This window comes from Oryza sativa, chromosome 7 (genome assembly GCF_034140825.1).
Source record: "Oryza sativa Japonica Group chromosome 7, ASM3414082v1".
Lineage (NCBI taxonomy): Eukaryota > Viridiplantae > Streptophyta > Magnoliopsida > Poales > Poaceae > Oryza > Oryza sativa.
This window is the reverse complement of record NC_089041.1, coordinates 140,492-167,108: the sequence shown is the minus strand read 5'-3', so window position 1 is coordinate 167,108 and position 26,617 is coordinate 140,492. Positions and strand designations below refer to the sequence as shown.

The 26,617-nt window shown below is 41.6% G+C and overlaps 3 protein-coding genes across 6 annotated transcripts; all 3 read left to right on the top strand.

Annotated features, from left to right (window-relative positions):
- Nucleotides 1-849: 849 nt before the first annotated feature.
- LOC4342177 (la-related protein 6C) lies at nt 850-4,700 on the top strand. Its single transcript, XM_015790797.3, has 8 exons — nt 850-1,439; nt 1,578-1,672; nt 1,822-1,893; nt 2,055-2,134; nt 2,314-2,395; nt 3,577-3,624; nt 3,844-3,912; nt 4,044-4,700. Exons 1-8 carry the CDS (start codon nt 992-994, stop codon nt 4,464-4,466), a joined length of 1,317 nt encoding a protein of 438 aa, XP_015646283.1. The 5' UTR covers nt 850-991; the 3' UTR covers nt 4,467-4,700.
- Nucleotides 4,701-9,400: 4,700 nt separating this feature from the next.
- Nucleotides 9,401-12,438, top strand: LOC4342176 (tobamovirus multiplication protein 1). The gene is made up of 10 exons (XM_015789264.3): nt 9,401-9,629; nt 9,749-9,839; nt 9,989-10,041; nt 10,128-10,220; nt 10,307-10,378; nt 10,567-10,685; nt 10,793-10,856; nt 11,565-11,618; nt 11,892-11,969; nt 12,087-12,438. The coding sequence occupies exons 1-10, from the start codon at nt 9,486-9,488 to the stop codon at nt 12,177-12,179; spliced, it is 861 nt and encodes a 286-aa protein (XP_015644750.1). The 5' UTR covers nt 9,401-9,485; the 3' UTR covers nt 12,180-12,438.
- A 3,642-nt stretch (nt 12,439-16,080) lies between these two features.
- On the top strand, nt 16,081-25,425 carry LOC4342175 (uncharacterized GPI-anchored protein At1g61900). Of its 4 annotated transcripts, none has more exons than XR_010742284.1 (8): nt 16,081-16,221; nt 16,387-16,551; nt 16,677-17,261; nt 18,242-18,487; nt 18,642-18,710; nt 23,929-24,072; nt 24,761-24,805; nt 24,957-25,425. XR_010742284.1 is itself a non-coding variant. In XM_015789084.3 (8 exons), the coding sequence occupies exons 1-8, from the start codon at nt 16,173-16,175 to the stop codon at nt 25,034-25,036; spliced, it is 1,326 nt and encodes a 441-aa protein (XP_015644570.1). In that variant the 5' UTR covers nt 16,081-16,172; the 3' UTR covers nt 25,037-25,425. The 4 variants fall into 4 exon arrangements, 3 of the variants coding, with proteins under 3 accessions (XP_015644570.1, XP_066168139.1, XP_066168138.1); XM_015789084.3 differs by having other exon boundaries at nt 18,642-18,653; XM_066312042.1 differs by lacking the exon at nt 18,642-18,710.
- Nucleotides 25,426-26,617: the final 1,192 nt, after the last annotated feature.

Below are 26,617 nucleotides of genomic sequence, written 5' to 3'. Positions count from 1 at the left end.
AGTGCACTTACATGTCATATATACTGTTTTTACAAATGTAATTTTAGTGCAAATGCACTGTAAGTTTTACTTTCAGTGTATGAACTGTGCCCTGTATTTTGTTCAAAACACTCCTTATGCATATGGGATGGGGGCACGTATGGTGCTATGATCTAAGATTTGTAGTCAATTTTGAGGATGAGCACAGGTTTATGGAACATACCTAGTTTGGATTTCTTCCTTATTTCTTGTTTCTCCCCTGTGATTTCACTTTGATTTGAAGAATTTTGCTTTGGTTCAACCTTTTTTCTCTTCTTTCTCTCCTACTCGTTCTCCATGGTGTGCGTGGTGTTGCTTTTTTGGATCTGGTGTGTTAGTTTGGATTTGTGTTTGTCCTTTTTCTTTTAGCTTTCTTGGCAGCCAAGTTGATGCTTTTGGACAGGGTTGACTTTACTTCTTTGGGCCTCTCAGATCTGTTCTTTGTTTGATTTATTTTTCTAATTTGTTGTTTGGGCCAGATTGCAGCCCATGTTTTATCTGTTTTTTTTAGTGTGTTGGCCCAGTCATTTTTGGCCTTTTTTGGCTGTCTGTTTGGTTTTTTTTTACTCCATTGGATGAAAATCTAAGGGCAAGGAAAAATCTAGGTGATTTTTGAGAAAAAATCACCCGACAGATGCATAGGTAGTTCCGTGAAGGAATAATAAATTAAGGAAAGCGAGGCGAGTGGTGGTGGTGGATCGGAGGAATGGCCCTACATGTAAGCGAGTGGCCATTAGTTGCATGCTGACCTCGATCTGCGCGGGAGAAAAACACGGTCTCGCCTCAAAATCATGGCCTCCTTCTTCTCCTCCTCCAACCCTTAGCTTCTCGGTCGATCGATCCATCTAGCTTCATTTATATATATATGTCATCCATCCAATGCATGCAGTCGCTTCGCTAGCTATCGATCGATCGGTCGATCCAAGCTGCAGACACAATATTAATTCAATTCAATTGAATTCTTCGATCATCCATGGCGACGGCGCAGCAGGAGAGCATCAGCAGCGGTGGTGACGGCAACAATAATAATAATAAGCAGGTGGCGGTGGTGGTTGTTGAGGAGGCGTCGACGCCGTCGTCGGCCTTCAAGTTCAACGTGCACGCGCCGGAGTTCGTGCCTGCCATGTCGCCGACGGCCAGTCCGATGTCGGCGCCCGCCGGCAGCAGCAGCTTCTACTCCCCCTTCGGGCTCCACGTGCAGCCCGATCACTGGAGCTTCTTCCATGACCACGAGCCCGTCTTCTTCATGCCCGACTTCAAGTTCGCCGCCGCCGCCGCCGCCAGCGCGCAGCCCAAGCCCACCTCCGCCGCCGACATGCCCCACAAGATCGTCAAGCAGGTCGAGTACCAATTCAGCGACATTAACCTCGTCGCCAACGAGTTCTTGCTCAAGATCATGAACAAAGATTCTGAAGGTTACGGTACGTACGTCATTCCATTATATATATATATATATATATATATATATATATATATATATATATATATATATACTCCTATATATATTTCTGCTTGCTAGCTTAATTAGCTCCTAAAACCGTACGTGATTTTGCATTCAGTCCCCTTATCCGTGATTGCTTCTTGGAAGAAGATCAAGTCTCTTGGAGCAACCAATCAAATGCTGGTCAAGGCTCTTCGCACCTCCACCAAGCTGGTAATCAACAAACTAACTAATTAAGCATCGATCGATCGATCGATCGATATAGTTAGTATATGGTTCATCGAATATATACTTGCTTTGGGTACGTACATACTCCGATCCATCTGTGTGTTTTCGTTAATATATATATTTCGTGCATGCAGATTGTGAGTGATGACGGCAAGAAAGTCCGGCGGAGGCAGCCATTCACGGAGAAGCACAAGGAGGAGCTTCAGGTCTCATCACTCTGCTCTCTCTCTGTCTCGATGCATGTGTATATCTGATTAATTAGCTAGCTAGCTATATATAGTGACAATCAAATTAAAATTAAACAAATATATATGATACTTAAATTAATTAATTGTTGGTGCACGTTTATACGTACGCGCGCGCGCAGTCAAGGATGATCATAGCTGAGAATTTGCCAGAGGACTCATCGAGAAACAGCCTGGAGAAAATCTTCGGTGTCGTTGGAAGGTCAGGAAGTGCCGCCGGGCCTCAGATAGTCGTGTTGCATGCTTCCCACATTGTATACGAGTGTATTGTTTTGTGTGTATTATATTACTACTACGTTGTTGAAATAAATTATATTACTACTTGGCGTGCATATATATGTGAAAAATCGATCGATGGGGTGGGCCGGCATGCATGTGCAGTGTGAAGAACATAAAGATGTGCCACCCTCAAGAGCCTAGCACGGCAAGAGCTTCCAAGTCAGACACTCTAGTCAGTAACAAGGTATTTATATGTTGAGTAGTACTTTGTTAAGCTATATATACATCACTGTTTGTTTGTACTTTTCTTTTAACTACTCACACCAGATAGTGCGAAGTTCATATTGATATAGTAGGAAAAAAAATTATAAGATTACAACCCTCGGAGATTGTAACCAGGAAAAACAAAGAAAACAAATACACCGCTACCGAGAGTTAGTATATCTCCTCACACCACACCCTGGAGAAGACACTAGCACAAAATCAACCACCGCTAAGCGTGATTGATCGCCACTAGGCTAACAAGGGGGGTTGCAAATGCCCCGCCTAACACCGATTCAACCCAGAAGGACATCGAAAGACTTACGGTTATCCTCATGTAGAGAGATTGAGGAGAGGGAGAAGGCGAGAGAGAAGGAGATCCACTCGTCCCTCGCCTCAACTTGATGTAGACATCCGAGAGCCGTGAGCGGCAAATAAGAGAGAAGGCGATGAAGGCAAGGAACAGGACCTCCTAGACAGCGCCTTCAGAAAGACCATGGCATCTTAGACTTCATCGTTACCCGTTCAGAAGGACTTGGTTTTCACATGGAGGGCCCTGTCAAGGGTGAAAGGGTAGTCGCTCGATAGTGCCGCAAAGGGGAACGCGGCGTCCGAAAATGTCGCCATTGCCAGCCCGAGTAGTCCCAAGCTAGGCTTTCACCTGCAAACCGCCCCACGACACCAGTCTTTGCCACTCTCAAGCTCTGCCACCTGCACAACCTCTGCCACACCAGGCACCAACACCCCACCACCAGCCAAGCCTGTCCTGGACTCTCATGGACACAGGCTGCAACGGCCTTCCTGTTGTCGTGGTGAGCCGAATCCATCGCGCCAAACCACTCCGGCCGCCGGTCTCCGCACCCGACTCGTGCTCCGCCTCCCGCACCGAGGAGGAGCTTCGTTGGGGTTGATTTTCCCGCCACCGCCTTCTCGGCTGGCCGCTAGCTCGGGCTCCGGTGGCAAGGAGGGGTAAGGGGGGTGGCAGTGTGGGCGGCTAGGGTTTCGCTCATGAGCCGCCCGCGCAAGAGCGACATGGTTTTTTTTTTTTGCAGCAATAAAGTTTGTTTGTATTGTAGCAGACGACTCACTCAGAAATTCCATGGTAGAAACTAATTAAGATGCATGCAGTAACTGGTGTTATTGACGTATGTTCGTTGTGTGTAGATGCATGCACTGGTGGAGTACGAGAGCTCGCAGCAAGCTGAGAAAGCAGTGAGTAGAGTAGAGTAGTCGTTTTGTTTTTCCAGAAGAATATATATATATATATATATATATATATATATATATATATATATATATATATATATATATATATATATATATATATATATATATATATATATATATATATATATATATATATATATACAGTATGTGAATATACGCAAGCTAGGAGAAAAGAAATCAAGTGGAATGCATGCATGTATGCAGGTGGAGAAGCTGAACGACGAACGGAACTGGAGGAAAGGCCTTCGGGTGCGCACCGTCCTCAGGCGATCGGTACTAAATTAATTTTTATATATGATCGATCCCAAATTAAACTATAATAACCGTCCGGGCAATTGGATCATCAAATTAAATTTAAATTTTGAAATGATTTTTGATGCATGCATGGTCGCGTCGGTGGACAGCCCAAGTCGGTGATGAGGCTGAAGCGGACGGAGTTCGACCTCAACTCGGACGACGAGCAGTCACCGATGTCGTCGGACTTATCCCCCACGGCGACGGCGACGGCGGCGGAGTTGTCGGCGGAGGCGGCGGGTCACGATCAGGGCGGGGAGCAGCAGATGATGAACAGCAGCAAGAAAGGAGGAGGGTGGGCGCGAGGGGGCCGAGGGAAGCTGCAGGTGGCGGCGCCGCACAGCCCGCAGTCGGCCCCCGCCGGCAGTGTGGGGCACTTCGAGCCGGCGAGCCCTCGTCACAAGCTGCCGGCGAGCCCCCGCCACAAGTGCCCCTCCAGCCCACGCCAGCCGCCTCCTCACGCCCACGGCCCCAGGATGCCCGACGGCACCCGCGGCTTCACCATGGGCCGCGGCAAGCCCCTCCTTGTCTAGCTCCGATCCAGTCACATCACATCTCTACGTGTACGATTGCATACATGCCATGGATACTTCAGGCCCTCGATCGATCTTCTCTCCTTTCATTTTCTCCTCTTCTCTTCTCTTCTTCTTCTTCTTCTTTCTTTATTTTTTGGATTTTCACACCCCTTAAATAAAGAGCAACGGACTGGCTGTCTGCTATATCATATTCAAATACTTCAAGGTTATAATATTTTTTTTGTTACCCCAGTCACACAGAGTTTAAATTTGCTCTTAATTAAATGATGCCGCGCGACTTCAGATATGTTATTATGATCTTCAGTCTCCATATACCAGCTAGCTGTTCCCCAATAATATAATTAACCCGCTGCTATTTGCTTATTTGATCAACTAGGAAGGTAGCCCACGCATTCGCGCGGGCATACGTCGTACGCTAAGTATGCGACATTTATAAGAGTGAAATATTAATCGGAGATCAACCGTCACGATTTCTCCATAAATTGTTTTCACCGGTATTAATTGCTTATATAATATTAATTGCTTATATAATATTTAATTGCTTATATAATTGTTTTCTAACCTATTACTTTTATGTTATATCATATTTAAAGAATATCTATAAGCAATTATTTATAATCTTCTTCATCATTTGAAAAGAATATAGTCTTATTTTCTTTAGAAAATATGTCAACGAAAGTAAAACTAATGTGTTTTTCTTTTTTTTAATTGCATATATCATGGTTTATTAGAGGATGAATTGGGCAGGACATGAGGCTTCACTAAATGTATGGGTTTATATAGCCTAATATGATTGATGTAGTTTGAGAGGTGATCCATCCATGAACATTTTCATTTAGAGTGGGTTAGAGGCTCCACACAACCTAACATGAATACGATAATCACGAAATATAGTTGTGCGGTAATATTTTTGAAATGTGATGTCCCATGAATACACGCTTGTTTGTTATATAACATAGATCTAACGGTTAGAAATAATAATGGTTCCACCGGTTTAAAAGGCATAGTAGTATTCAAAAAATATAGCTTGAAAATTATGGTTGTTTTAATATCCAATATTATTGCGAAGTGAGTGTAGCTCAACTGGTTATGTTCCTTGTGATAGAACATGCCCACCTGGATTCAAGTCTTAGACTTGATACGGGTGCTCGTATTTACCGCTAATTATTCCTTCAGTGCTGACATACCCGTCGGCAGCGAGACGCTCGTGGTGATTTCGTCAATCTCAAAATATGTCGGCTCAGTCTTTAGGAGATACTTATAGGGGTAGGATGTGCGTGTGTGCGTTTATAGGGGTGAGTGTGCGCGTGTTGTCAGTGTCTGCGATTGTATGGTGTTTCTTAAACAAATACCCAATATTATAGATTGTTTCTCTTTGTGTGTTTTCATAAGGGTGAGTGTGCGCGCATTTAGAGTGCATGTGTTTTATAGTCTTTCTTAAAAAATGAATATTATTGACTGATTCTCTTTAGTTTGATAGCTAAAAAATAGGGAGAGGACGGACGATGTTTTGTGCGTGTGAGGGCGGGGAGGAGGTGGAGGAGATTTTATTCTTCTAATTTTTCTATATTATTTAAGTGAAATCCGATGATGGGGTGTTTCATTTTTTCTAAGAATTTCTAAGATTCTTAAAAAATAATGGGTAAAAAAAATATATTTTCCACCTTTCTAAAAGAGGAAAATATGAGAGAAAGGAAATAGGTGGTATTCCTTTTTTACTTGGACAAATAATTTAATGGTAGAAAACAATGAGTCCACCGTAAATTACTGAAAATCGATAGCCAAATGTTTTGTTTATTCTCAATATTTTTATAATTTTCTAATTTATTAAATGTCATGCGGCGACGTAGGAGCATTTGTAGGAGTGCTACGTGACATCCTGAGTATGTTTATAGGATGTTTAATGGACTTTTAGTATATAATAGACGATACTAAGAGGAAGTAGGCTAATGTAAAGGTATAAAGGATCCATTAATTTAAATATAGTGTGACGTGAGATTATAAGTGCCACGTAATGGCCTAAGAGCGCTTATAGAAGCACCACGTGACTATGTGACTATATTTGTAGAGTTATAAATTTTATTTCTTATAGTATAGAAGATCCTATTTTAAAAAGACTGTCGATTTTTTTTCGATGGTTATAACACCGTACATATATTTTTCTTTAGGGCTTTATAGCATTTTTTTATCGTGCGTTCACCGTACATACGTTCGTATGTCCCTTTGTATTTTTCCATCCAAGTGAACAGTTTATCAATATTCTTTTTTTGTCTTTATAGGTTTATCGTACACACGTACATTCTTTGTTTCTTTTTTAATAAACAGTACCTAAAGATATACTCCATCATACACGTATGTAAGTATTTTCATACGTGTACGTATGTATGTATTTCCATCGTACGTAACTATTTTCATTTTTCATGTATATAAGTATTTCCAAGTAAATGGCTCGGATATAGAAAGCATAAACTTTTTAAATAAATCTAATCCGACGGTGTAAAATAATGGGTCCACCAATTTAAATGAAAATCGATGGTGGGATTGTAGAATGCCACATGGCGGTTTAGGAGCGCTTGTAGAAGCGCCACGTGGCGGCTTCGGAGCGTTTATAGGATGTTTAATGGACTTTTAGTATATAATAGATAATAGATAGAAGATTTCAGGTGTGCAGCTAGCTGTGAGCATTTCATTTTGGCTAGCTAGAAACAGCAGTCCAACTATGATTCAGACATGTACGTTAGAATACAGTTGCATATACTACCTGACATAACAAAAATTCTGCATTTTTTAGAATTTGTACCGAATATGCTCTTCCGAAGTTTGCTATATAAATTAGAAATTGGAGTTGTAATAGGTACACAACATAAATTAGAGTCAGATCTATCATATGATCTCTTAATAGAAAGGCACATATATTGTGACCAAATGACGAGAGTGCGATGCATAGGCAAGGGAAAACTTGCTGGCCGAATAACCGCTCGATGGTCGTGACTAACCTGATACGTTGTAGTTATGCTGGAACAACGAGGAGCACCTATAATCAATGTATCGGAGATGTAGGCTATCGTTGAACTCTATTACCAAATATCGCGTCAATGTCATCCTAATCTTTGTATCTTCTATGACATTATTCTACGTCCAGTTACTAATGTCGATTTCAGAGTCGGTTTGTATAACAAGTGGTATAAGAACCTGCCCTGGAGGGAGATCCAATGAAAGAGGGACGATGGAGGTGCTCACACCGCGCAAGGTTACGCGTAGTGTTCGTGATATGATATTGTGCAATGTGGAGCACGTTGGCGATCAATTTGATCGATGGAGCTAGACACTTCGAGCAAGCAGTCTTGATTGTTTGATAAGTTGCTTTTACAAGGGAGATGGGTAGACATGATGTTCAAGATTGATTGAAACTGGAGACAATCGACAATTTGATGAGTGGAGTCGAACACTTCGAGCAGATGGCCCGAGCCTTTCGATAAGCTGTAGTCGACGGGGAGATAGCCTGACGTGGCACTCAGGGCTGATTGGTTGTTGATGAAGATGACGCCAATGGTGGCAACTTTTGCGTGCTACATGAGGATGTCTCGTGGCATGATGCGCAATTTTGTGCATGTGATGGGTTCGGGGTGTGCCTGTAATACTTGTCCCGGTTATCCATACTTGAAGCAGGAACAATAATAGGTTGCTATGTGGTGATCCGGTCTCGTTTCAGTCAGTATATTTTTCAAAATTCTCTTTTTCATTCGCATTTCAACTGCATTGTGCTGCTTAACCTCCCTCATCTACAATTGTAAACCACCTTTGTCATAGAGATTAAATAATAATAAATCATACGGATATCTGAAAGATTACTTTCCTCGTATGTGCTGCAAATTTCATGGTTTTGCGTGTCTTTAATACGGATAACCATGCAAATCATAAGCATAAATTCTCATTGCTCTTTGGAAAAGACATGAAAGAACTGTAATTATATTGAAGATAACACGCAATAGGGTAGCATGTTAAAAATTTACTTGATAGTACTTCTTCTGTTTTTTATTGTAAGATTTTCTAGCATGAATGTGGATAATGCTAGAAAGTATTACAGTATATAAACGGAGGGAGTACTAGTTATTGTCGGTTATGCTGATCTATTTAGCTTTTTAACGGAATTATTGAAACAAAATATTCGTTGCGCTATTTGAAAAATAAGTAATCAATAACTTTTTTTTACTGAAACATAGTACAAATGCATGTGTCCATAACGCGTGTATACTCACCCCTATAAACGAACACACGCACACCATATCTCTATGAGCATCTCCGAAATATTGGGCCGATAATTTTGAGATTAACGAAGTCACCATAGATGCCTCGCCGTTGACGGATACGTCGCATACCACTGAAAGAATAATTAAACGTAATTGCGAGTACATGTGTCAATTTAGAATTTGAACACTAATGGATTGGTTTCACCACAATAAACCGAAAGCTAAACTCACTTGGATTCTAAATATTTTTATTCGAATAGATGAATAGGTGTATTCCTTAAATATAATGTGTGGCAATTTTTAAAATAAATTAAGCATGGACTAGAATAGTCCACATGTTGTATTTTTTATATTATCTTGTTATTAGTAATTTGATATGAGACGGTGCGACGCAATGTTATCCATTTTGGAATGAACTCCACTTTGGGCCATATCCTATCATTAGGACATGACTCGGTCTTGTGTCGCTGACAGTGGGCCCTAAATAGCGCTATCGGTCGCCACGTGGAGCCCAGCTGTCCACGTACAATCTGCTGACGAGACGCCGTCCACCGCCCCCGGTTGGTCACTGTTAGGTGGGCCCCGAAGCGCCCGAGGCCGGGAAGAGACAGACGACAGACTGATGCGTGGGACCCACCACCACCACCCCTCTTTTCTTCTCCGCAGGCGCAGCTCGCAGCTATCCTCTCCTCTCGCATCGCAACTCGCGCGCACACAGAAAAAGAAAAAAAGAAAGAGTCAAGGGGAGGGAAGGCGAGAGAGAGAGATGAGGGAGCCGGTGGTCGTGGCAGCTTCTTCTGCGGCGGCGTTGCGGGGTTTCTGGGAGGAAGTCAACGAGTCGCCGGCATGGCAGGACGGCGCCTTCTTCTCCCTCTCCGCCGCATACGCCCTCGTCTCCGCCGTCGCGCTGGTCCGTCTCCCAAACTCTCATTCATTCACCTATAGCTACTCGATCTCTTCGCCGACGAATTAGCTCACCTCACCTGCAATATACGTACTATATATATATTCGATTTGATTTGAGTGCAGATTCAATTGATCAGGATCCAGCGCCGAGTGCCCGAATTCGGATGGACCACGCAGAAGGTCTTTCACCTCATGAACTTCCTTGTCAATGGAGGTAATGCAACGTCCCACGATCCCATCCCCTTTTCTTTTCTTCTTCTTATTCTTATTAATTCACTCGCGTTTGCTGATGCTTCGTATCATAATTTCTGGAGTAATTTTTACTGTTCCTTCACAAATTAAACACTTGTCTTTCTGCTGCAGTCCGTGCTCTCGTCTTTGGATTCCATCTCCATGTCTTCCTTCTCTCCGCAAAAGTAAGACCCCACTTACTTGAATACTAGTACTACTAAAAACTAACCATCAACAACTGATTGATTGATCAAAAAGCCGGCCTCCACAGGTTTATAAGTTGGTGCTGCTAGACCTCCCCGGCTTGTTGTTTTTCTCCACCTACACTCTGCTTGTTCTCTTCTGGGCAGAAATATACCATCAGGCATGCTTGCTTTTCACCATCCCCTTTTTCTTCACTGCCCATCTGTTATCCATTATTCCAATCAGTGAATCATCTCATTTTTGCAGGCCAGGAGCCTCCCAACAGATAAGTTAAGGATTATATACATAGCCGTCAATGCCATCATTTACACAATTCAGGTCTGTTCAGTCTCATCTTTGCACACACTTATATACTAGCTGTAGTAGCTTCTTCTCTTCCTGTAAAACCTATCTTCATAAGTATCTAGTACCTTTTCTGTGTCCCAAGTGATGTTGCTTAGGTACATCGTCTTTCTTAACTAGCTATAAAGCCTAGAATTGCTACATCTCATTGGGCTTGTCGACAGGTTTGTATTTGGGTATACCTCGGAATCAACGACAACCCATTGGTTGAGCTGGTCAGCAAAATCTTCATAGTAGTTGTCTCTTTTGTGGCTCTTCTTGGCTTTTCAGTATATGGTGGAAGGTAACTCCACGTCCAAAGCCTTGTGCCCATATTCTATTCTCTGCCTTAATTGTTCACTATTTATTTCCTTTTCTGAATGAATTGTAAGCTCTGTTAATCTGTGATAGGCTGTTCTTCTTGCTGAGACGTTTCCCCATTGAATCTAAGGGGCGAAAAAAGAAGCTTTATGAGGTGCCTGCGCGCTTCAAAACTTGCTCTAATTAAACATATTTCCTGTTTGGTGCACATAGAACTGGCTGTTGTAAATAAATTTATCTGTTTGATTAGTTGTTCGAGCCTATCATTTGGCTGATATTTAGCCACACCAATATTAGTTCTTATTCAATACTAGAAAATGAGGAGCATTGAACACTGAATTGCTTGTTATGTTTATATGTTGTCATGTAGTCCTGTAACTGTTATATGTTGTGTTGCCTTACCCTTTTGCATAACAACTCTAATTTATGATATAACTATCCTTTAATAGTGCCTAACTAGCATGATGCATTTGTTTGTGTGTGAAACTAAAAGAGCTACAACTCTAGTGCTTTTGTTAATAGTCGGATATACAGTTGTTATTGTCATAAAACTGCAGTTAAATGTATTTGACCAATGCACAGCTATAATCTGGACCCACCTCAATCGATGGTGGATAATACTATCTTTTGTCCACCAGTTAAACATGGTTATTTTCAGCCCTTGAGAGGAATCATCGTTCTTCTCGTTATTTGTTTGTTTCAGTAATTGATTAGAATAGAAAATTGAAAAAAATCTTTAATAGTTGTGTGGTCTACAGACTTTACATTGCTTGTCACAGATTGCAACTTGGAGTGGAAACATTTAAACTGTTTTGTGGCTACAGAATTTTCATTCTACCGTTGTTTTTTTGAAATGTCACAGGTTGGGACAGTGACTGCAATCTGCTGTGCTTGTTTCCTGATAAGGTGCATAGTGGTAAGTACTTGATTCATCATGACTCATTGATAGGCATTCAAGTATCAAGAATCACACTTATTTTTCTGGTTGGTCTGAAAGGGAACTTTGATGTTGACCTATTGTGAGAACGTGAAACATATCAACTATGGAGTGTTGTGCTAAGAGCACTATATTTATGGTTTACAAATACTGTTCCGAAACATCGGACATATATATAGATATATGTGGTTTCGTTTTTTGTTCTTGTAATAACGAGAGTTTCTCCTTGCTTTTGGTTTGACTTGATTGTAGGTGGCGATATCAGCATTTGATTCTGATGTATCTCTGGAGGTTTTGGACCATCCAATTCTTGATTTCTTCTACTATATGGTAAGCAACTACTAGTCCAGTAATTAAGACATTTGGAACTGGTACATACTAGTAGAGTATCGATAAATGCCTGCCCTGGACTAGTGCTCATGTGCATTATGGATTTATGGTGTACAGTTGACAGAGATACTGCCTTCAGCTCTTGTCCTTTTCATCCTCCGGAAGCTCCCTCCTAAGCGGGTGTCAGCGCAGTACCACCCAATCAACTAGCTAGAGGCCTCCTAGTTAGTTACTACATAATATGATGTTATTATATACTACTGTACTTAGTATGTTAGTTATGGGAAAACTTTGAACTCCTCCCAAAAAGAAGAAAGAAAACAAACTAGAATTGCGCCTGGCAAGCAGGAGCGGGATGCTGGTAGTGCTTTGAGCTGTAAATGATTGAAAGCGTCAACAAGGCCTTGTTACTTGGATGGATAGTCAGCTGCTCCATTAATGATGAATGAATTTTGGTGCTTGTGTAGTATTGTATAGTTCTCTCATATGCATGCATGTTTAGAGCGTACAGAGGTGATGCTGATTTGTGTGTGTTACAGCCAAACGTTTCCATCAGTGCAGGTGCAGTGCAGTGTAATGCAATGCACGGTGTTGTCCCCAACTATATCTTGGGCCTGTTTAGCTGATAAAATGAAAATTTTTGGGTGTCATATCGGACGTTTGACCGGATGTTGGAAGAGGTTTTCGGACATGAATGAAAAAACTAATTTCATAACTCGCCTGGAAACCGCGAGACGAATCTTTTGAGCCTAATTAAGCCGTCATTAGTACATGTGGGTTACTGTAGCACTTATGGCTAATTATGGACTAATTAGGCTTAAAATATTCGTCTCGTGATTTACATGCAAACTGTGCAATTAATTTTTCTTTCTATCTATATTTAATGCTTCTGAAGATTCGATGTGATGTTTTTACGAAAAGTTTTTAGGAACTAAACATGGCCTTGGATTATAGGTAGGTGGAGAGGTAAGCCTCATCCATCAAGGGTAGTCATTTTTATTAAAAATATATTCTACGGTTCCTAATACGCCATTACAATTTCATCTATTTTTTAAAGTTGTAACGATGCTATTATAACTCTACCGCTCTATTTGAGATATGCCACTTAGCCACTACATAAAGCTCATTCGGTGTGTTTTATCAAATATCTTGCAACTACCTTATCTTCTCTCTTCCCACCGACAGGTGTTGTTGCTCGCTTAGGCGGCTCCTTCACCTCTCTACTCACTCCAACGGCGATGTGCGCAAGGTCGAGATTGGTAGCTACTCTCTTTTCTTCTCTCCTCTGTCTGATATTTCAAATAGAAATCAAAGCTAGGGTTCCGTAACAAGAAAACGGTGATATAACCGATTACGAATTTACTAGGAAAAATAGCAATAGTTAAACTTTAATATAAATAAAACTCAAGAGACCCTAAAGAGATAACTAACTATGTAACGAGGTAGGAGAACGACCAAAGAGTCCTTACTGCCGTTCTTCACCAGGTTGAGGCGCACTTTATTTGGGCCAAGGTCCCAAATAAAGTTATAGGCGCAAAGACCCATGGCAGATGGTATAACACCATATTTCTTTAATTTCTGACAACCCATAATGAATTTTAAGATGAGGCTGGATCCTTTGAAAGGAGGGATCCAAGAGCTTTTCATTATATACTTGGACACAATGAAATTCATATGCACATTTGAGGGCTGTCTAAAGTTAGCGTTGTTTTAAGTTGTTGAATTGAATTCCAGACCTGGTTATGTTTGTCCTATGGTTATGAGTTGTGGTTGTGTAACTTTCCTATACCTCATCGCTAAAGTGGTCACCTATGGCTTCCTCCGCTTAACCTTGTCTCTACCAACCATCAGCTAAAAAGTTTCGTATAAAATCTGGAATAAAACCAATTATAAAATAAAATATGATATGCCATTTTTAGCCATTTCGTTAATTAATTAGCGTGTCAACGACAATAGAATACTACTCCTTATTGTCTCGTACAGTAATGTGTCCATTACATTTGGATTCGGGACCTTGTTTTAATTAGTTTGGTTTGTAAGCCATGCATACGCAACGCATGGCTTCCCTTTGCGTCCCTTGATCGCTAGCTTCTTCTCTTCTTCTGGGAGTCCTCATGCGCCATGGCCACGCTGACAGGTGGGGCCGGGACGGAGAGAGCAATTACTCCTAACCAGGGAAGAGAGAGAGTACATAGTAGACGTAGCTGACGGGTGGGGACCGCGTGTGCGGTGGGGTGGGTCCCGGTGCGCAGTGAGAGAAAGGGGACAGGGTGGCGAGGGGGGGATTCAAGTGCAGTAATGCACGTATTTAATGGCCACATCAATACTCAGCCTCCCCACACTCTTTTCCTCTACTATGCCTACCCTCACTTTTCTACCCCCAAAACCCTCCCTCCCTTCTCCCTTCTTCAAACATGGACTACTCCTACTAAAACTCTGATGATTTAATTGCCTAAGTCTTTCTCTTATAGTAGTACTCTCTCCGCTTCACAATGTAAGTTATTCTAGCATTTTTCATATTCATATTAATATTAACATCAATATGAATGTGGAAAATGCTAAAATGACTTACATTGTGAAACGGAGGAAGTAGTATTTTACTACTAGTGCATTTATAATAAATATCGATAATATCATTATTATATCACATCTAAATATGCAAATATCGATAATATCATTATTATATCACATCTAAATATGCAAGTGTGTCAATACTTAACTCTCTTTTCTTTGAAAGTTTGACTTGAAACATATCAAAAACAAATTTAAAAAAATTTGAGAGGCAGTCTTTAATCTTTTTGACAATTCAAGATGAGTATTTAATATTGGTTAACATGAGGATATATATTTTTTATAATAAATTCATGTCATAATTATATTTACGTGAAAAAGGAGTTTCATGTCTGGACACACTTGAGCACTTTATTTGCAACATGTAGCGGTACATAAAGAAGCACCGCCACACATAGGATACATTTTGTCGAATGAACGCTCGAGAGGGAACCCGTTCCGTTAAGGTGAACGCGAGCCAGTTAGTTATAGGCTCGACAGTCCAGCTAGAATATCTTTTTATAGACATTGAAATAACGTGAAGTAAAGACGAGCAATTAGAGGATTGAAGGGTATGCGAGATAGAGGGAGATGTAGAAGACAGAGATAGGGGTAACAGATTGTCGACGTTTGATGTATCGACTACGGTATTTATATGGTATGGGGATAATTGGTACTAGAATATACGCGAGACTGAGGTAAAAGAGATGGAGATAGGGATTTTTATATAGGTTCGGGCCCCTGAATTGTCAGGTAATAACCCTACATCCTATTGGCCGAAGCCGGTATTGCTCTTATTCATGATAATCACACCAGTACAATATTTGGGGTAACCTATCTAACTGTTGTCGATCTGGCGGTCTGACGATCTGACTCGTAGTCGACAACAGGGTAGCCTTCCTCCTCGAATCCGTGCCCAGCGAGATCAGAGATAGCGCTTTCGTCTCTCCTGACAGTATCCGGAGACACCGTAGGGTACCAGCCGTGCTTATCCCTGAAGTCGATATCCGGCGGCGTGTCTTGGCGTATGTAGGCTTCTATGTTGTGGCTTCTATGTCGATTGTGTTGGGTGTTGATCCTTGTCTCCCCTCTCCTCCTAGGGGGGCTTATATTTATACCCATAGGTGTCGCTTTGTCCAAGTAGAACTAGGGAAACCAATATGGATATAATCTGAGTAGTCCTTGTCGTTTCCATGTAGAACTCTGGTTGTCTTTCCTTATCCGGAACTCCTCATATATCCGAAGGTTGCTTCCGTATAGAACATGTATGTAGTGGGTCCTGCCGAGATTTAGTCAACTACTATTAGGTATGTGGTATCCATAACCCTGACACAGATTGATTTTTGTTTTCAATCGGTGTTGGCTGCGAGTATATAATTTAATAATGGAGTATTTATTTGTTTTAGGAGGAGTGAGGGAGTCACAAGTCAAAAGGCATGCATTTGGAATTGGAGTAGAAAGGGGGCGGGTGTACGTAGCGAATTTGCAGGTTTTGCTGCTGTCCGCCTGCCTGCCTACTTTCTCCACTTTTTTCTCCTCCTCCTCCTCTTCTTCTTCCTTCGTTTCGCCTCCTCTACTCTTCTAAGTTCCAACTTCCAACTAGCTCGACTCAAGTGAAGAGTCCGCCGCCTTTCCCTCCTCGCCGCCGCTCGGATGGGGATGGCCCCCGCCGGTCGCCTCCTCCTCATCTCCTGCCTCCTCTGTCAGTAGTTTGCCTCTTGATCCCTCCTCTGTTTCCTTTCCTTTCCAGTTTCCCATGCATTTCTTCTCTGTTTCACCAAATCTAATTGGGTTGTTTCTTGATTTTGATCTGTATGTGTGTGGCCACTGCTCTGAATCCGTTAATTAAATAAATATAAATGCGCAGGTGTGCCCAATTCATTTGGATTTGCATTTGCTGTGGAGGAGGAGGAGGACGGCAGCGGGCTGATGCCACAGCTCTCACCCACCGGCTCTCCCAACCCCTTGGTTCCCTTCCTCGCGCCCGCCCCTCTCGCGCCATTCTTCAACACCACCCCTCCTAACTTGTCAGGTACCCTTAATTACCTCTCCTCCTTCGATCTTCTTACACTTCTCTTATAGGAGTATAATATATAGGAGTATTAATTAATTAAGAGTACAAATAAGTAATTGCCAATGTAATTTTGGTGGATGCAGGCAAGTGCTCATTGAATTTTACTGCTGTCGGTGACCTCATCACCACCACTGCTGTCGACTGCTTTGCGTCCTTCGCCCCGTTCCTCGCCAATGTCATCTGCTGCCCCCAGCTCCAGGCCATGCTCACCATCCTCATTGGGCAGTCCAGCAAGCAGACTGGCTCCCTTGCTTTGGATCCCACCGTCGCTACCTACTGCCTCTCCGATGTTCAGCAGCTATTGTTGAGCCAGGGCGCTAGTGATGAGCTCCACAACATTTGCTCCCTTCACCTCTCCAATGTCACCGAGGGATCATGCCCCGTTAGCACCGTCGATGCCTTTGAAGCTGTCATCGACTCCTCAAAGCTCCTCGAGGCCTGTCACAAGATTGATCCTGTCAACGAGTGCTGCAGCCGCACCTGCCAGAATGCTATCAACGATGCCTCCCAGAAGATCTCTTTCAAAGACGGCGGTTTGACAAGCTACGCTGGTAGCCCCAAAGTTGATAGCTGCAGGAATGTCGTGCTCAGATGGCTATCCAGTAGGCTTGGCCCATCATCTGCAAAGCAAATGCTCAGGCAGATATCTAACTGCAATGTCAATGGAGGTACCCCCTCAAACTAGCAACTTCAATCTACTACCGGCCTTTACAATGCCATCAGCCAGTATGTTATGTTCTTTACAATAGACCACACACCCTGCTCCTGATCTATATTGCTTAGCATTTATTTAGCTTAGTTATTATTTAGTCCCTCTATAAATCAAACTGTTAGAAGTGCACCAGTCTGTTCTCACATCTTGCCCTGTGTAGTTTGCAACTGTATTCATGTAAACTTGCTTTCACGTGTCACTATATAGCACTATCCCCTGCAAGTTAGATTGATTTAGTTGAGTTTATATAGGCTATAGGGAATCAATGTTGGTATGTAAGTATCAAACTGATAGAAAGACCATTGATTCAGACAAGCACCAAAGAGGGAAAAATTAGTTCAAGTTGATGGACGCATAAGAATAAAATAGCTCACTCTTACTGTCTTACATGACCATAAAGGTATGCAAGTGCTGCAGACAGATCCTTTGGATTTAAGGGCGGCAGTTGATTTTCTTCCAAAGAGAACACCGTAATTTAAAGCAAAGCACTAAACAATCCATACATGATATATCTACATCTAAGCATAGTCTCTTGTGTCCATGTGGGTCTTTCGGAACACTTTGCTGCCATTGGAAGTTGACTGCATGGAACTCAATAGGAGCCTTAGTTCTTTACTTCAAGTATCTAGGTCAGTGCTATCATAATATGCTAGGTTCTGAAAACATGTGGGCCGTTGCCACTTATATTAGGTCTGATGGATCTCAGATGTATGAACTGGATGGAAATAATAAGAATCTTTAGTACACTAGAACTGTCATGTATGTACATTGAACAAGTTACAGAAATTTTCTGTACCTAGTCTTTATGACAAATTGTATTTTTCTTTTTTTTATCACCATCATTTTAACATAAGCAATTATGTCTTAAGTTTTGTTCTCACTGTTCAGTGCTTGTGTTCTTTATGCTGAGAAATTGTTTGCGTTTCAACTCTCCAGTTTGTCCACTAAGCTTTCCAGACACGAGTAAAGTGGCAAAAGAGTGCAGTGGAACTGTCAAGAATGGTACTTCATGTTGCAAGGCTATGGACAGTTATGTATCTCACTTGCAAAAGCAAAGCTTCATAACAAATTTGCAAGCTTTAGATTGTGCCCAATTCCTTGGTGACAAGTTGCAAAAGATGAATGTCAGTATGAATGTTTATAGCTCATGTCAGATAACTCTCAAGGACTTTTCTCTTCAAGGTAAGTTAGAAAAGAACATTCAGTTGTTTGTGCATTAAGATCATATTTTAAATGTCATTTGTGTATTTCTTGGAAACTGAATTGATGGAGTTTCTTTCCGTCGTTCAACTTACGTGTTTGACCGATTGGACCACCCTGCTGATTTGACAAACAGTTGGATCTCAAGGTATGTGAACATTTTCAATTATTTTTACCGGTCATATAACAGTTTATATTAACGAGAGTATGTGCATCTTCAGTTCTTCTGTTTGACTAGCCTAGCATTGGTAGAAAAATTTTTGGAAATATACTTGTTTTTGACTGGAATTGCAAGAATAGGCTGATTAGGGGAAGTTTTGCGGAAATATACTGGTGTCGCGCCTTGAATGAGCGAGAGAGCGATATCACGTAAACCATGCGCGAAAGCGGCGGCGCTATCGCTAATTGAGAGAGAGAGAGAGAGAGGGGTAATGCGTCGGTCTCGCATTCGGAAAGCGCGAGAACGAAGCGGTATCGCACTTTTGTAAATCGAAAGCGTGGGCCGTCCGACGCCGCCTGACGTACGCGGGCCACGAAGCGGTCTCGAGCTTTGAGTGCGCGATAACGCGTGCGGTATCGCTGTCGGCTCGCGCGAGACCGTAGTGGCGGGGGCCGTCTGACGCACGTGAGGCCCGGAGCAGTCTCGCGCTATGCGCCAGCGAGAGCGCGGTCGGTCTCGCGCTTTGCGCGAACGAGAGCGCCAGCGGTATCGCGGTCGGCTAGCGCGATACCGTTGCGGCGTGGCCCACCCCCCTAATCGGCTGATAATCCCGTAGGTGGCGACAGCAACGGCTTCGGTCAATATCGCGCTTCGGGAGCGCGAGAGCGGTCAGCTAATTGCGCATGCAAATCAGGTGCAAGTCGTTAATATTTCATGAGCCGTTGCTATGTAGAAAGTATAATTTTTTTTCATATTTTTTTATTATGTGTGCAACATATATACATAAATGAACATGAGAATATGTATATATTGAAAATAGGCAAAGATTGTGTACGCGGCTATGAGAAGAAAAATAAATATCTTGGAATTTGCAAAATAATGATATCAGTTACAGATACATATAGGAAAGAAACAATATATTACCTATAGAAAAATAGAAATTGAATATATATTTATTAAAAATATATAAAGGAGTAGAGAGATCATTCAAGAGCAATTTTTACAAAGTTAACAAAGAATATGAATTTAGAATATGTCATATTCACAGAGAAAATCACATTTGCATATTCATAGACTCGGATCTTATGACAAGAACCGTGTAGCGAGTTAACGAACTACCTAGTTCTTGCCACAAGATCGGGCCTAAGAATATGCAACACCGAGTTTATGAATTTGCAGTAGTAGGTCATATTCACAAAAGGACGCTGGAACTTGAAAAAAAGAGTGGGTGTAAGAATGTATTAAAAAAATCACATTTGTATATTCATAGACTCGATCTTAGGGCAGGAACCGTGTAGCGAGTGAACGAACAAGATAGAGCGAGTTCACCAACTACTCAGTTTTTGCCTCAAGATTGGGCCTAAGAATATGCAACACGAAGTTGGAACCAGCAGAACGTTTATGGAGAAGAGATGTAGTTGTGTGCTAGGTTTGGTTATTTATAGGGGATGGGAAGAAGCTGCGCGTAGTCTCAATTATTAGAAAGAGATGACGACGCGTCGGACTGCTTCACTAATCAATCCAATAATTACAAAGAGAGGACGCACTTTCGGCGCATCAGACTGTTTCACTCGTGAAGTTACTAATTACAAAGGGACACAGGTTTCTTCAGTCATGCCATGCCTATCGAGAAAAGTGATTGGACACTGTCACTTTCGGCGGCACATGCTGCTTCTTGTTTTCTTTAGTTATTACAAAGCGACGACGGCACTTTCGGCGCGGCGGAATCTTCACTGTTAAATGTGAATGATTGATTCTCTGTGAAATGTCCCGTGATTGGAAAGAGAGGATGCCATTTTAGGTGCGTATGATTGTATCTCTGTGAAAAGAAATTAGTGTGTAATGTAAGTCATAGTAGTAAAAAATAAAAGTAATATCCAATTTGAATCGCACGAGTAACATCGAAACTGCACTATTAATTTAATTAGTGAGACTATAATTTGTGTTAGCTGTCATACGAAAAATTATTAGTTAACCAAAAATCATGTGTTAACTGCCTGCAAAATAGGGCGTAAAAATATGATATATTTCGGAACTACGAAACATTGTACATAACATGAAGAATAACCAGTACAAAGAAATAATGTTCACTGCTAGTAATAGAAAGCCAAAAGCATAACAAGGTCCAGTTAGGTTTGCCAGCGAACTTAAAGACATAATGTTCACTTCTACTCGTCATCATTGTTAGTCATAGTCCTAGATGTTCCAGCTCGCTTTTTTGTAGTCTTTTTCCTTGCTCCTGCGGCATGTCGAGGGCCTGAGATTGACAGACGGTTTAGCTCATGGCGCTCACGGTTAGATCGACGCGGGTCATTGTTGTTTCCTTCTAAATCGCCAACCTCTGGTTGTGTGGGCTGTCACCTGGGCGCATCAACAATTTGCGAAGCCCAAAGCTCATTGGGTACCGATGACGACCCTCCACCGAAGCTAGACATGTCGCCGTACGATGCCGTGTAAGGCATCTGACTGCTTGCACCCGAGGATCTAGACGAGCGAGGACTACCCACTATTGAGTAAATATATGATATGCAGCTAGCACCCTTGACTCACTTGACGGTACTACTCGCATTGAAATATTTTGTTGCATCGGTTTGTCGTTATACATGGGCTTGCACTTTCTTACATTGTTGCTACCTTCCATGCAGACCGATATTGCAGGGGAGTTAGTAAGGGATGCGAAAACTTTGTGGGAGAAGCTTAGAGATGGTATCGCGGGTACTAACCAGGAAGTTATAGCCGCGGTTGACTCCCTCCGTAGAAAAGGTAAGCGAATCATGCGGCTCGCATCGTGCCGACATTCCTCGGACGTCTATACTCTGGCAACATCAAGGACGTTCGAGCCAATGCCGGAGCGTCCCTCTACCTCTTCCCGGCCGTCCACCTCAGCCCAGCCTTCAGCCTCCGCGCGACGATCCAATGATGGTCGGGCTACAGGAAGGTCAACTTCGTTTCGTGAGGCACCCATTATTCCGATAAATTATGTAGAAACTTGAGGTAGAACCTAGTGGGTGTAGAATTTATCAGAATAGTGGGTGCCTCACGAAACGAAGTTGACATTCCTGTAGCCCGACCATCATTGGATCGTCGTGCGGAGGCTGAAGGGTGGGCTAAGGTGGACGGCCGGGAAGAGGTAGAGGGACGCTCCGGAATTGGCTCGAACGTCCTTCTTGATGTTGCCGAGTATAGACGTCTGAGGAATGTCGGCACGACGAGAGCTGCATGATTCGCTTACCTTTTCTACGGAGGGAGTCGACCGCGGCCATAACTTCCTGGTTAGTACCCGCGATACCATCTCTAAGCTTCTCCCACAAAGTTTTCGCATCCCTTACTAACTCCCCTGCAATATCGGTCTGCATGGAAGGTAGCCACAATGTAAGAAAGTGCAAGCCCATGTATAACGACAAACCGATGTAACAAAATATTTCAATGCGAGTAGTACCGTCAAGTGAGCCGGAGGGTGCTAGCTGCATATCATATATTTGCTCAATAGTGGGTGGTCCTCGCTCGTCTGGATCCTCGGGTGCAAGCAGCCGGATGCCTTACACAGCATCGTACGACGACATGTCCAGCTTCGGTGGAGGGTTGTCATCGGTATCCAATGAGCTTCGGGCTTCGCAAACTGTTGATGCGCCCCAGGTGACAGCCCACACAACCAGAGGTTAGTGATTTAGAAGGAAACGACAATGACCCGTGTCGATCTAACCGTGAGCGCCATGAGCCAAACCGTGTGTCACTCTCAGGCCCTCGACATGCCGGAGGAGCAAGGAAAAGACTATAAAAAAGCGAGCTGGAACATCTAGAACTATGACTGACATTGATGACGAGTAGAAGTGAACATTATGTCTTTAAGTTCGCTGGCAAACCTAACTGGACCTTGTTATGCTTTTGGCTTTCTATTACTAGCAGTGAACATTATTTCTTTGTACCGGTTATTCTTCATGTTATGTACGATGTTTCGTAGTTCCTAAATATATCATATTTTTACGCCCTATTTTGCAGGCAGTTAACACATGATTTTTGGTTAACTAATAATTTTTCGTACGACAGCTAACACAAATTATAGTCTCACTAATTAAATTAATAGTGCAGTTTCGATGTTACTCGTGCGGTTCAAATTGGATATTACTTTTACTTTTTACTACTATGACTTATATTACACACTAATTTCTTTTCACAGAGATGCAATCATACGCACCTAAAATGGCATCCTCTCTTTCCAATCACGGGACATTTCACAGAGAATCAATCATTCACATTTAACAGTGAAGATTCCGCCACGCCGAAAGTGCCGTCGTCGCTTTGTAATTACTAAAGAAAACAAAGAAGCAGCATGTGCCGCCGAAAGTGACAGCGTCCAATTACTTTTCTCGATAGGCATGGCGTGACTGAAGAAACCTGTGTCCCTTTGTAATTATTAACTTCACGAGTGAAACAGTCTGACGCGCCGAAAGTGCGTCCTCTCTTTGTAATTATTGGATTGATTAGTGAAGCAGTCCGACGCGCCGTCGTCTCTTTCTAATAATTGAGACTATGTGCAGCTTCTTCCCATCCCCTATAAATAACAACCAAACCTAGCACACAACTACGCTATTTCACATCGCGATATCGCCATGTTATCGCACTTCCAAACAGCGAACATCGGTATCACACAGCGATACCCATGGTATATTCCCGCAAAACCTTCGCAATCCGGTATATTTTTGCAAAATCATCCGATAAACAGTATATTTTCAAAAAAATTTCAGCATTGGTAGTGGTAAGGAAATCTTTGCTATGTGAGGGAAGTCTATTTATTCTGTCAAAATAAATGAAGTCATTTTCACCTTGCCCAAAACAAAATCAGGAAAAGGAACCGAACTCTGAATATTCTTTCCTGTCCACTAACCTAGCTAGGTGAGGGTGGGAAAAGAAACCATTCTACCCTACATTTCTGAATATTGGGCTGCTCATTTTGATTTTGTTAAGGGATTGTAAAATGATCATGATTTGCTTGGCGTGGGAGTTAGTACATGAATTAGATTGATCAGCTTGTACCAATTGTTTAACTGAACTTGTTTTTATAGCAAAGTGCTGCTTTTTTAGTCTGCATTGTAGATTTACGTTGTGTTACCTTGACAAAATTCTATTATACTGACCAAACTGTATGCAATAGCGTTTTTGAGGCTTCACTAGCTACATTGAATTTAACCTTGTCAACTTGTGAATTGCGTATCAATTGATTGCATTAATTGTTCCTGATTAGTTTTTTTATCGTTTTATGCAGAATCTGGATGCCTTCTTCCAAGTATGCCCTCGGATGCATCTTTTGACCCAGCTACTGGGATTAGTTTCACATGCGATCTGAATGATAATATTGCTGCCCCATGGCCATCTTCTATGCAAGCATCGTCTTCTTCATGCAATAAATGTATGTTGTATATCTATTGATCATGTATTCCTATGCGCTAGTTGTATTTACATGTTTACGCACGTGCGCCTTTTTTGTTGTTTCTTAGGCTCCTTTTGGATCATAGGAAAAGTTTCCTGATCCCTGCAGGAATTGAACTATTTTAAAGTGAATTTAATGCCAAATTCCTATGTTGCAGACAGGTCCAAAAAAAGTTACTCAGCCAAATAGATTAGTTGTGAGCTTAAAAGTTGAACCCTTCTTTAATTCATCTACTGTTATTTTTCTACCTTCTTCTGTAAAAACAATATGCAATTAAGTCTGAGTTGCCAATTCTATGGTAGAGTGTAAAATATTCCCCTTGATTCCCTCGCTAAAAAAATTTTAAAACCTTCTGTTTCTATGTTGCTGCTTCCTCTTTTTTATTTTTTTTGATCATTTTGAAGAAAGTTGTGGATTTTTTTTTTCACTTGTTGAGGGCATCCTCTTCTTCTGGGAAAGAAACCTCTTTGATCAATAAATTGCTTGTCTCTATACAGCTTTTGTCCTGGCTTTTTAGGTTCTGATTTTTTAGCGGTTCTAGCAAAGCTGTAGTGACACCTTTACAGTTGCATGGTGTCACAAGCTTCTTGTGGTGCTTGAATGTATGTGCTCTGTTGCTTTTATTTATTTTAGGTTCTCACTGTAAGTTCTGTTATTTTGTATTCAGCTGTTAATATTCCAGAGAGACCTGCTGCGACATCGGCACAAAATGGTAAGGCAACATGTTTATTTTTCTCTATCCATTCCGTGGAAACAGTATTCAACAATCAACACTATACTTGAGCTATGATATATCTCTGAATCAGTATAGGAGCTTTATATTTTGTGGTCATATGAATTAAAGGTGATGTTTCCTGTCGCAGGTGTCAACCAGAACAGACTGGAGCTTAGCCTACTTATTTATCTGGGCACCCTTGTTGTTGCTATTTGGCTACAAGTCTAGTCCAGTTAGCGAATTATTAATTTCAGATTCAGGAGAGCTGATTGGAATTGTCAACTGCGGAGTTTTTGTGCTTGATGATCACATCAAAGTGTTGTAGGTTACATGTGCTTTTTAGTTCCTGATAGCTGTTAGTGTAATTTCTTGTAAGCCATATAATAGTAGTAATAATTTATTATGCCTTTGTATAGAGAGAAAGAAGGGAAAAAAATTAAAGGGTGTGAAATGCGCAGGACAATTTAGCAAGACCACTGTTGTCTGATGGGAGTACATCATATTGGGATGGACTACACTCCATTATTGTTTAGAATTTATATTATTCAATTGTTCATTTTCTGATGTATGAATTAATCATGACAGAGAATCATATAATCTCATCTGAACTTTGACAAGGCTCTGTAGCATTGAATTGGACAATTAGCAGATGGAGAGGGATTCCTGTGAATGTGGACATGCCTATGCCAGTTGTTGCTCACCTGAACAGATAAATGGAAGGAGGCTGCTTACCGTGATCTCTCCTTCTTGCAGACACACACACACACACACACAGCAGGAAGATTGATTCGTCCGTTCAAGATACAGGTTCTGCAGCCTAGCAACAGTTTAATTTGTGCTGTTGCAGTTGCATGACAGCTTACCGTGACATTACAAGCTAGTAGGTCCATGCCACTAGTACAGATAAGCAGACACATGGAGTAGTATAAAGAAGGATAAATAAAGAAACGTGCAGAGATAGTTGTATATGGGTTGACAAGCAGATTATGCCATGAACTACCTGGGGGACCAAAATTAAATCAGCAAGCATTGCATAGTATGTTATGTCTCAATATACAGTAAGAGAAATGGCGTGTAGCCTGCTTGCCTGAAACGCCAGAAGAAGCAGCAACAAACTGGTGCTCATACTGTAGTACTTTGCGAGATCAATATGCAAAAGTAATACTCCTATATATGTGCCATATATATAGTCCATTATATATATGTTGGAACTTGGAGTGAGTACGTAATCGATCGATGTAGGTCATTAGAATACATATATTATCCAATATAGTACTTCCTCCGTTTCGAAATGTTTGACACCGTTGACTTTTTAGCACATGTTTGACCGTTCGTCTTATTCAAAAACTTTTGTGAGATATGTAAAATTATATGCCTGCATAAAAATATATTTAACAATGAATCAAATGATAGGAAAAGAATTAATAATTACTTAAATTTTTTAAATAAGACGAACGGTCAAACATGTGATAAAAAGTCAACAGCGTCAGATATTTCGAAACGGAGGGAGTAGTATTATAGTTTAACCCCGACTTGATATATCAGGCAGGCAGGTGCACATCAGCGTTGGGTAAGGATCCAAATCTGCATGTATCCCACAACGCCAACATCAGCGTCAAACATGGCCCTGTCAATTTGGCATATAGTATACACTTCCTCCGGTATTTTAACGTATGACGCCATTGACTTTATAACCAACAACCAACGTTTGACCACTCGTCTTATTCAAAAATTTATGTAAATATAAAAATACTTATGTCATGCTTAAAGAACATTTGATAATAAATCAAGTCACAATAAAATAAATTA